Below are 12,139 nucleotides of genomic sequence, written 5' to 3' on the forward strand. Positions count from 1 at the left end.
TGCAAGAGCGAATTGAGTCAGTGCACACGTGCACTTCACAGAGTAGGCGTTCCCAATCGGAAAAATCTAAATACGTGCTAGAACACGTCAATAGGATCTCGCTAGCTCGTACTTGGCTCTGCCCACATCCTTGCTTGTTCTGCCTACTATGGTCTATCTTGAGTTACTTATACAACTCTTTGGTTCACGCTCGCTCCTCTGGGCGTCATAAACATAATGGGAAACGTAGATGTCTGTGCATTATTATAAACGATTACGTATATCGCTTAATTTACGTTGCCTAACTAGCTACAGCATTCCTCGTATTTAAAACATACAGAATATGTGCACATGAAAGTAGAGGAACACGTTTTGATGATTGCTTCCTGTCCGCGTTTGCTACTTTGCTAGCTAACGTTAGCTACTTTGGTTTATACAGCAAGAAGCTAGATATCTATCTGGTATGGAATCCATTGAATGCACGCGTGGCTGTCCAAAGACCTCAAAAATCAATGAGGGCTTGGTCAAAGATGATTTTACACCCTCGAAGCTCGGAACGAAAGAATAGTGAGTGTTCCAAATGACACATCACTGTTCTCCTTGCCCAGCATATTTGCTAATGTTACGTTTGTATTTTTTGTATATATTAGTGATTCCCATACGGTCCAAAAATCATTAAGGCACAACGCCACACGAGCTGTTTTACGCCACTATTTATAGAAACTTTGTATCTTTCTGTTCCTTGCGATGTTACATTATTTTCATTTATTTTTTTAGCTGGGATGATGCGTACCAGAGGGAATTGCAGACGTTTAAAGACATTGGGGACGTCGGTGAGATATGGTAAAGATAATTCTGGTTGTAGTGTACATGGATCTGTGCAGCCCTATATCAACTTTGAATTGCAATGGATTGGGGAGGTGGAGTTAATGTCTATGGGTGGAATGTTAATTTGCCTGTAACACTTTGCCCCAGTGAACCACCTACAATTTACAGCAACCAACGACACGTTGTTCTGCACTTTGCCCCATATCTATTTCCCCAAGGTTTGGAGAAGAGAGTATGGACCGTGTGCTGCGGTGGATGGAGAAAGAGGAAATCCCAGAAGACGCTGCTATACTTGATATTGGCACAGGGAATGGTGTCCTCTTAGTAGAACTGGTAGGCTTTGAAAAAAATGGAAAGGTGTGGAATTACTATGCTGTAAAAATGCCTATTAGGCCTACACCTGTAGCATATACTGAATGTACAAAACATTAAGAGCACCTGCTCTTTCCATGACAGACTGACCAGGTGAATCCAGGTGACATCTATGGTCCCTTATTGATGTCACTTGTTAAATTCACTTCAATCAGTGTAGATAAAGGGGAGATAAAGGTTAAAGAAACACCTTTAAGCCTTGAGACAATTGAGACATGGATTGTGTATGTGTGCCATTCAGAGGGTGAGTGTGTCAAGAACTACAACTCTGCTGGGTTTTTCACGCTCAACAGTTGCCCCGTGTATCAAGAATGGTCCTCCACCCAAAAGACCTCCAGCCAACTTGACACAACTGTGGGAAGCATTGGAGACAGCATGGGCCAGTATCCCTGTGGAATGCGTTCGACACCTTGTAGAGTCCATGCCCTGACAAATTGAGGCTGTTCTGAGGTTAAAAGGGGGTGCAACTCAATATTAGGAATGTTTTGTACACTCAGTGTAGGACAACATTAGATTAAATACTTTCTTCACCTATGTCAATAATTTTTGCCTTTGTATGACTATTCATGTTCTTTATGCATTCTGATTGTTTTTCTTCTCTAGGCCAAAAGTGGATACACAAATCTCACAGGAATAGATTATTCTGCTGCCTCTGTTAAACTTGCAAGAAGTGTACTGCAGAGAGAATACTTTTCTAATGTGGAAGTCAAGGTAAGCCCTAACTGCTGTGCGTGTGTGTGTGTGTAGAAATTATAATCGCTACAGTAACAGCATAGTATCTGCTGTTGCACAGTACATTAGCAGCTTTGTAATTGCAGTGCACAGTAATGGAGTTGAGCGGTTTTTGTTAATACACAAGTGATAAGGGAGAGTACCTATTTCTCTTTTGCAATAACAACAAATAGCCAGTGTTTTGGTCATGTGTATAGCAGCAATTGTTATGTGCATGGAACACATGGTTACAGCAGATGGTATACTGAACAGTTGGTGGCACTATTTGATTGTGAGATCTATGCACAGACACCAACACGCACCTCCATACAGTATGTCTAAACCTCATACCTATTCATTATACAGTCATATTTTAATAAATGAATAACATTATATTGGTCGCTAATGCTTTGGAAGAAAAATAGGTGTGGTGCACTGCATACAGTTGAAGTCAGAAGTTTACATACACTAAGGTTGGTGTCTTTAAAACTTGTTTTTCAACCACTCCACACATTTCTTGTTATTAACCTCTATGGGCTAGGTGGGACGCTTGCGTCCCACCTACTCAACAGCCAGTGGAATCCCGTGGCGCGTTATTCAAATACCTTAGAAATGCTATTACTTCAATTTCTCAAACATGACTATTTTACAGCATTTTAAAGACAAGACTCTCGTTAATCTAACCACACTGTCCGATTTCAAAAAGGCTTTACAACAAAAGCAAAACATTAGATTATGTCAGCAGAGTACCCAGCCAGAAATAATCAGACACCCATTTTTCAAGCTAGCATATAATGTCACATAAACCCAAACCACAGCTAAATGCAGCACTAACCTTTGATGATCTTCATCAGATGACAATCTTAGGACATCCCACCGAACACTTCCGGTGAATTTACTAAATTACTCACGATAAACGTTCACAAAAAACATATCAATTATTTGAAGAATTATAGATACAGAACTCCTTTATGCACTCGCTATGTCCGATTTTAAAATAGCTTTTCGGTGAAAGCACATTTTGCAATATTCTAAGTAGATAGCCCAGCCATCACAGGCTAGCTATTTTGACACCAACCAAGTGTGGTACTCACCAAACTCCGATTTACTATTAGAAAAATTTGATTACCTTTGGTGTTCTTCGTCAGAATGCACTCCCAGGACTTCTACTTCAATAACAAATGTTGGTTTGGTCCCAAATAATCCATAGTTATATCCAAATAGCGGCGTTTTGTTCGTGCGTTCAAGACACTATCCGAAGGGTAAATAAGGGTCACGCGCCCGATGTGTTTCGTGACAAAAAAATTCTAAATATTCCATTACTGTACATCGAAGCATGTCAACCGCTGTTTAAAATCAATTTTTATGCCATTTTTCTCGTAAAAAAGCGATAATATTCCGACCGGGAGTGGTGGTTTTCGTTCAAAGAGAGAGAAAGTAAACATGGAGTCGACTCGGGCACGCGCGCCCCGTCCCATTGTCCTCAGATCGACCACTATCAAAATGCGCTACTGTTTTTCAGCCATGGGCTGCAAATCCACGATTCAGCTTTCTGGCGCCTTCTGAGAGCCTATGGGAGCGTTAGAAAATGTCACGTCATGCCAGAGATCCCCTGTTTTTGTTAGAGATGATCAATAAGGCCATAAAATGGTCAGAGAGAGCGCTTCCTGTTTGGAATCTTCTCAGGTTTTGGCCTGCCAAATGAGTTCTGTTATACTCACAGACACCATTCAAACAGTTTTAGAAACTTTAGGGTGTTTTCTATCCAAACCAAACAATTATATGCATATTCTAGTGACTGGGCAGGAGTAGTAACCAGATTAAATCGGGTACGTTTTTTATCCGGCCGTGCAAATACTGCCCCCTAGCCCCAACAGGTTTTAACAAACTATAGTTTTGGCAAGTCGGTTAGGACATCTACTTTGTGCATGACACAAGTCATTTTTCCAACAGTTGTTTACAGACAGATTATTTCACTAAGTGATTATTTCACTTATCATTCACTGTATCACAATTTCAGTGGGTCAGAAGTTTACATACACTAAGTTGACTGTGCCTTTAAACAGCTTGGAAAATTACATAAAATGATGTCATGGCTTTAGAAGCTTCTGATAGGCTAATTGACATCATTTGAGTCAATTGGAGGTGTACCTGTGGATGTATTTCAAGGCTTGCCTTCAAACTCAGTGATTCTTTGCTTGACATCATGGGAAAATCAAAAGTCTGGTTCATCCGTGGGAGCAATTTCCAAATGCCTGAAGGTACTACGTTCATCTGTACAAACAATAGTACACAAGTATAAACACCATGGGATCCCGCAGCCGTCATATCGCTCAGGGAGGAGACGCGTTCTGTCTCCTAAAGATGAATGTACTTTGGTGCGAAAAGTGCAAATCAATCCCAGAACAACAGCAAGGACCTTGTGAAGATGCTGGAGGAAACAGGTACAAAATGATCTATATCCACAGTAAAACAAGTCCTATATCGACATAACCTGAAAGGCCGCTCAGCAAGGAAGAAACCACTACTCCAAAACTGCCATTAAAAAAAGCCAGACTACGGTTTGCAACTGCACATGGGGACAAAGATCGTACTTTTTGGAGAAATGTCCTCTGCTCTGATGAAACAAAAAAGAAACTGTTTGGCCATAATGACCATTGTTATGTTTGTAGGAAAAAGGGGGATGCTTGCAAGCCGAAGAACACCATCCCAACCGTGAAGCACGGGGTTGGCAGCATCATGTCGTGGGGGTGCTTTGAGGCAGGAAGGACTGGTGCACTTCACAAAATAGATGGCATCATTAGAGAGGAAAATTATGTGGATATATTGAAGCAACATCTCAAGACCACAGTCAGGAAGTTATAGCTTGGTCGCAAATGGGTCTTCCAAATGAACAATGACCCCAAGCATACTTCCAAAGTTGTGGCAAAAGGGCTTAAGGACAACAAAGTCAAGGTATTTGAGTGGCTATCACAAAGCCCTGACCTCAACCCTATAGAAAATTTGTGGGCAGAACTGAAAAAGCGTGTGCGAGCAAGGGTCCTACAAACCTGACTCAGTTACACCAGCTCTGTCAGGAGGAATGGGCCAAAATTCACCCAACTTATTGTGGGAAGCTTGTGGAAGGCTACCGGAAATGTTTGACCCAAGTTAAACAATTTAATGGCAATGCTACCAAATACTAATTGAGTGTATGTAAACTTCTGACCCACTGGGAATGTAAGAAATAAAAGCTGAAATAAATCATTCTCTCTACTATTATTCTGACATTTCACATTCTTAAAATAAAGTGGTGATCCTAACTGACCAAAGACAGGGAATTTTTACTAGGATTAATGTAGTTTAAATGTATTTGGCTAAGGTTTATGTTAACTTCTGACTTCAACTGTATATGTGACATACATGTCTGTCAGAATGACCATTTCATAAATAAAAAACCTTATTGTTGAATTTTTTTAATGATTTAAGCATACTGTAATGGTATAATGCCACGTACAGGACTGGAATATAAAAATGTAAATTTCCAACATTTATCAACATCCTCTTACTCCATCCCAGTAATATTATGTTTAGGACTGAGGGTCTCTTGGATGGACCCCAGGCCACGGACAAACCCAGCCATTGATGCTTAGCTCTGCATGAAATGCGCACCGTATCCCCTAGCCTAGGGCTGCTGCCATAAGGGGAAACTCTCCTGTGTTTACCTTGCATGGTGGAGGGGTAGCAGGGGGGTGTTAAAAGTAATGGGACTCCGCCTGGCTTTGGATTCAGCCACCTTGTGCCTGGGAGAACTGATGGGATTTAACACATCTGCAGGAACACATGTGCAAGAAAAACAGATTTTAAATGCTGCTCAGCCATACGATACCGTACCTAGGGATGAGTGAGGTTTCCTCCCCCATACACACACATGCATAGTATAATATCTTACTGTACACCTTCCTGTGGAGCAATGTTCCCATTTTTGCCACTGAGCTAATTTCTGTTCTGCTGATAGCAAACTTGAACGTTGAATATTCTGATCAACTTCCAGCGCTTGTTTACTGTGAACACTGAGGCTGTACCCGCTTTAAATTAGTTTTAAGTGGCTAAGTAGGCTACTGTGGTTATTTGAACATAATGTTGGCCTACCAGAGTGGCCTAACATCAAAAACATTGGAGAATATACATCCCATAAAATTTAACATGGAAATAGCTGTTTTATCATTTCTTTTTTTTATTTCACCTTTTATTTAGCTAGGCAAGTCAGTTAAGAACAAATTCTTATTTTCAATGACAGTGGGTTAACTGCCTTTTTCAGGGGCAGAATGACATTTTTTTTACCTTGTCAGCTCGGGGATTCGATCTTGCATCCTTTCAGTTACTAGTCTAACGCTCTAACCACTAGCCTACCTGCCGCCCTATTCAGCCTACAGTAGCAGCCAATGTGTGGTGTTCGATGTAGGCCTACGTTCCATAAGACTTTAAAAACACATGCAGGGCAAGGAGGTGATTAAAAATGTTGTTTGATGCAAGAAACCACTTTACAAAATATAATGCATTATTATTCCCATAACATTATTATGTAGAATCAGACAAATTATGCTACCATCTGGCTGTTGACTACTTAGTGTATTGCTGTAAACAGTCCAGTTCAAAGTAAATGGCACAGATCCATATATGGCAATGACTTATTTGCATATAAACCTACTGCAGCTCTGATTGGTTATGCCGCTCGGGTCTGTGTAGAGCGTGTCAATGCAATTGAATCCCACTCCGATGCGTTCTGCCTACAACAAAATCTATTGCGTAGTTAGTTTTGCATACTAATAAGTCTTGCATAGTTATTTTTGTTTTGGTGTTTGTATTGAAAGTGGCTGACATTGCGTTGGGTCGATCACAATTGCCACAGTAAAGGGATTGAGCTTGACTCAACTTTCTATCTCATGCTTCTCTCTGTGGGCTAGAGGGATCATTGCTCTGGAGCTGTGTACTGTATACTGTACTTGGTCAGGGTGCTTGCTGTTGAAGTCAATATTGACCCGAGTCTGGCAGCATTCCTGCATGGGTAGCGGTGGGTGTGTATATCAGATGGTATGTTAACATCATGGTCCATCATGGTCCCCCAGAGCAGTAAAAGACAAAGTGCGTGTGTGTGTGAGTGACTAGCCTGTAGCGTACCATCTAGTTAGTGTCTGCCTGGGACAATCCCACCTCTGTCACCATTTGGATGTGTGTTTTTCCACTGTTTTAAGCCTTGCCCTCCCACCTCTGGCCTAAATCACATCACTGAGGTTTATGGCTGCATCCGTCCAAAACGAACGGAGTCATTCCAATGGGCATACAGATTTCTCTCAACATTGAATCACTGCTAACCCCCTCATAAAATGCCAATGATGTGACCCTTAGGTGGTGGTGAGTGTGTGGCTGATTGGCTCGGTCTAGTGTTCCATGACCTATAAGGATAAGAGGTCTTTCATTGGTGGTAGGTCCTCAGCAGTGGTCAGGTTTGACCACAGGGGTGAAAGTGCTCTATCTTTTCACAGATATTAGCCTCTGTCACATGGTTACTCATGTTCAACAGATATTGAAGCCAAAGATTGATGCTGAAAGTCCTTTATATGCAGTGCCTTCAGAGAGTATTCATATCCCTGGACTTTTTCCACATTTTGTTGTGTTACAGCCTGAATTTAAAATTGATTAAATTGAGATTTAGTGTCACTGGCCTACACACAATACCCCATAATATGAAAGTGGAATGATGTTTTTAGACATTTTTAAAATTAATAAAAAATGAAATGCTGAAATGTCTTGTCAATAAGTATTCAACCACTTTGTTATAGCAAGCCTAAATAAGTTCAGGAGTATAATTTGCTTAACAGGTGAAATAATATGTTACATGGACTCAAACTGTGTGCAATAATAGTTTTAACATGATTTATTAATGACTACCTCATCTCTGTATCCCACACATACAATTATCTGTAAGGTCCCTCAGTCGAGCAGTGGATTTCAAACACAGATTCAACCTTGAAGACCAGGGAGGTTTTTCCAATGCCTTGCAAAGAAGGGCACCTATTGGTAGATAAGAAAGCAGACATTGAATATCCCTTTGAGCATGGTGAAGTTATTAATTATAGTTTGGTGTTTCAATACACCCAGTCACTACAAAGATACTGGTGTCCTTCATAACTCATTTGCCAGAGAGGAAGGAAACCGCCAATGGTGACTTTAAAAGAGTTAGAGTTTAATGGTTGTGATAGGAGAACTGAAGACGGATAAACAACATTGTAGTTACTCCACAATACTAACCTAAATGACAGAGCAAAAAGAAGGAAGCCTGTAAATAAGGCACTAAAGTAAAACTGCAAAAAATGTGGCAAAGAAATTAACTTTGTCTTGGAAGCAGACCCTTATGTTTGGGGCAAATCCAACACATCACTGAGTACCACTCTTCATATTTTCAATAATGTTGGGGGCTGCATCATATTATGTGTATGTTTGTCATCGGCAAGAACTAGGGAATAGAGCACAGGCAAAATCCTAGAGGAAACCTGGTTTAGTCTCCTTTCCAACAGACACTGGGAGACAAATTCAGCAGGACAAAACACAATGCCAAATATACACTGGAATTGCTTACCAAGTGGACATTGAATGTTCCTGAATGGCTGTCTAGCAGTGATCAACGACCAACTTGACAGAGCTTGAATTTTAAAAGAATAATGTGCAAATATTGTACAATCCAGGTGTGAAAGCTCTTAGATACTTACCCAGAAAGACTCACAGCTGTAATGGCTGCCCAATGTGATTCTAACATGTATTGACTTAGGGTTGTCAATACTTATGTAAATGAGAGATTTCTGTATTAAATTTTCTATAAATTGGCAAATGTATGAAATATGTTTTCACTTTGTCATTTTGTGTGTGTGTGTGTGTGTGTGTGTGTGTGATGAATAAAAATCTTTCATCCATTTTGAATTCAGGCTGTAACACAACAAAATGTTGAAGTCACGGGGTATGAATACTTTCTAAATGCACTATCAGTTTAATGCCAAAGAGTTTGAGAAATCATAGACTTGGTGTATAGGCTCTCTCATACAGCCATAATGTAGCTCAACACATCTGGAGTACCAGGCTATTGTATATAAATGTAAATATGATTCAAGCATATACTGATATCAACTCACTCACTGTGCCTTTTGCATCATACTAGGAGGTGGACTTCTTGAGATGCTCTGGAGAGTTGAGCGGCTTTGACGTATGCATCGACAAGGGCACATTTGACGCCATAAGCCTGAACCCAGAGAACACTGAGGACGGCAAAGCATGTTACATCCAATCCCTGAGAGGGGCATTGAAGGAGGAGGGGCTATTCATCATCACTTCCTGCAACTGGACAAAGGAACAGCTACTACAGATGTTCAGCCAAGGTGAGTGAACCATCCGAGACACTCCTGGAATGTTATGAGTGCACCATTGGATTACACTTTTCAGGACGCCTCCATCCCACAGTGAACATAATGATAACCTAAATATCTGTTTGTTTCCTGAATGCAAAGTCAGTTTTCATTAGTAACCTTGATTGTTTATGGCATCTTTTATGCTGTTATGATGATCATTTTGAATGCTCAATAGCAAGTTAAGTATTATCAGCAGGGAGTAGGGCAGTTTTAAGCTTGTAAAATCTTTGTTTGGGTGGTTCATTTCAGTGTCTGGCCTATTATTAAAATGTTGATATAATGCCACAACCAAGACAGCTCTCTGGCCAAATGTCAGGTTATAACAAAAGCAGCCTTGTTTAGCCAGTATTTAAGCAATCTTCCATTTGCTGTCACCCTTCAGCATGAGTAAGAGCTGGGGAGATGCTTTTGGGACCAAGGCCATGTGAACATCATCTGTCAAAATGACAGCTTCTCTCTACTGGCTTTGAAGATGCACCACAGATGGTGAATGATAGTTGCTTAAAAACCCACACAAAACCATAGTCTAGTGCAAGGGTTTTGAGGGAGTTTCACAGCTTGAAAAGCAATGCTAACACAGCAAGGTATTAACTCTATGCTTGCTGCTCATAAACGTATTGTCTTTGACTTGCAGGGTTTGATTTTGTGAAAGAGCTACCAACACCCCGCTTCCAGTTTGGTGGCAAGACTGGCAACAGTGTGACCGCAATAATCTTCAAACGACGACACTGACTTTTGCTCTCAAGCAGAACAGCATTCTGAAATGTTGTTTTTATGGACTTTTTCCACAATCATTTATTCCTCAATTAAAAAGTTCCTTTTTGTGAAATGTTTTTGAGAAAGGATCACACCAACAATCAGTATTCCCCCAAATAAATGTTATTTGTCTTGCACATTGACATTCTTCCACTTTCCTTCCCTTTTCTCCACATTGTATTAGACCCCAGACATCTGACATCTACATTCTGCAATGAGAATCCAACCTGCAATGTAACATTCCTTCACCTTTTATTATGTAACTGTTCACTCTTTCTGGCATTACCATATCACTATACCCTGATGTTCTTTCAAAGCTTAGGAGGTAAACTCAGCAAAAAAATAAATGTCCTCTCACTGTTATTTTCAGCAAACTTAACATGTGTGAACATAGCAAGACTCAACAACTGAGACATAAACTGAACAAGTTCCACTGACATGTGACTAACAGAAATTGAATAATGTGTCCCTGAACAAAGGGGGGGGGGGGTCAAAATCAAGTTACAGTCAGTACCTGGTGTGGCCACCAACTGCATTAAGTACTGCAGTGCATCTCTTCCTCATGGACTGCACCAGATTTGCCAGTTCTTACTGTGAGATGTTACCCCACTCTTCCACCAAGGCACCTGCAAGTTCCCGGACATTTCTGGGGGGGAATGGCCCTAGCCCTCACCCTCTGATCCAACAGGTCTCAGATGTGCTCAATGGGATTGAGATCCGGGCTCTTCGCTGGCAATGGCAGAACACTGACATTCCTGTCTTGCAGGAAATCACGCACAGAACGAGCAGTATGGCTGGTGGAATTGTCATGCTGGACGGTCATGTCAGGATGAGCCTGCAGGAAGGGTACCACATGAGGGAGGAGGATGTCTTCCCTGTAATACACAGCATTGAGATTGCCTGCAATGACAACAAGCTCAGTCCGATGATGCTGTGACACACCGCCCCAGTCCATGACAGACCATCCACCTCCAAATCGATCCCGCTCCAGAGTACAGGCCTCGGTGTAACGCTCCTTCCTTCGACGATAAATGCAAATCCGACCATCACCCCTAGTTAGACAAAACCGCAACTCATCAGTGAAGAGCACTTTTTGCCAGTCCTGTCTGGTCTAGCGACGGTGGGTTTGTGCCCATAGGCAACGTTGTTGCCGCTGATGTCTGGTGAGGACCTGCTTTACAACAGGCCTACAAGCCCTTAGTCCAGCCTCTCTCAGCCTATTGCAGACAGTCTGAGCACTGATGGAGAGATTGTGCGTTCCTGGTGTAACTCGGGCAGTTGTTGTTGCTATCCTGTACCTGTCCCGCAGGTGGGGTGTTCGGATGTACCGATCCTGTGCAGGTGTTGTCCTCACAGTGGCAGACCACGTGTAACAATCAGCTGTCTCCCTGTAGCGCTGTCTTAGGCGTCTCACAGTACGGACATTGCAATTTATTGCCCTGGCCACATCTGTAGTCCTCGTGTCTCCTTGCAGCATGCCTAAGGCACGTTCACGCAGATGAGCAGGGACCCTGGGCATATTTCTTTTGGTGTTTTTCAGAGTCAGTAGAAAGGCATCTTTAGTGTCCTAAGTTTTCTTAACTGTGACCTTAATTGCCTACCGTCTGTAAGCTGTTAGTGTCATAACGGCTGTTCCACTGGTGCATGTTCATTAATTGTTTATGATTCATTGAGCAAGCATGAGAAACAGTGTTTAAACCCTTTACACTGAAGATCTGTGAAGTTATTTGGATTTTTACAAATTATCTTTGAAATACAGGGTCCTGAAAAAGGGACGTTTCTTTTTTTTTGTTGCTGAGTTTACAACTGTCACAAGGAAATGCCACTAAATATGATAGACACAGCAGAGGGGGGAATTTCTCAGCATTAGAAATGCATCAAGCCTTGTCCTTTAATCAGCAGAACCTTGTTACTTATCACATGAAATTTGACACACTGACCCAAGCTATCTAGTCACATTCCTACACAAAATAATTACTATAAATGATTTCACATTAATTCAAGAGCCTCTGTTATTATGTGATGTTAAAACATGCAGAATCAAAACCAGTTTT

The 12,139-nt window shown here is 41.4% G+C and overlaps 1 protein-coding gene across 1 annotated transcript; it reads left to right on the forward strand.

The window, feature by feature from the left end:
- The first annotated feature begins 138 nt into the window (after positions 1-138).
- Positions 139-10,448, forward strand: eef1akmt2 (EEF1A lysine methyltransferase 2). Its single transcript, XM_029698486.1, has 6 exons — positions 139-546; positions 757-822; positions 1,026-1,140; positions 1,783-1,890; positions 9,083-9,299; positions 9,964-10,448. The coding sequence occupies exons 1-6, from the start codon at positions 443-445 to the stop codon at positions 10,059-10,061; spliced, it is 708 nt and encodes a 235-aa protein (XP_029554346.1). The 5' UTR covers positions 139-442; the 3' UTR covers positions 10,062-10,448.
- The last annotated feature ends 1,691 nt before the right edge of the window (positions 10,449-12,139 follow it).

The sequence above is a fragment of the Salmo trutta genome, chromosome 18 (genome assembly GCF_901001165.1).
Source record: "Salmo trutta chromosome 18, fSalTru1.1, whole genome shotgun sequence".
Lineage (NCBI taxonomy): Eukaryota > Metazoa > Chordata > Actinopteri > Salmoniformes > Salmonidae > Salmo > Salmo trutta.

What these genes read in the sequence shown, in the direction of transcription:
- eef1akmt2 (XM_029698486.1), top strand. Translation starts at nt 443, where the DNA reads ATGGAATCCATTGAATGCACGCGTGGCTGTCCAAAGACCTCAAAAATC. An exon ending in AAGCTCGGAACGAAAGAATA is followed by an intron (nt 547 to 756) that starts GTGAGTGTTCCA and finishes TTATTTTTTTAG; the next exon opens with CTGGGATGATGCGTACCAGA. An exon ending in GTGTCCTCTTAGTAGAACTG is followed by an intron (nt 1,141 to 1,782) that starts GTAGGCTTTGAA and finishes TTTCTTCTCTAG; the next exon opens with GCCAAAAGTGGATACACAAA.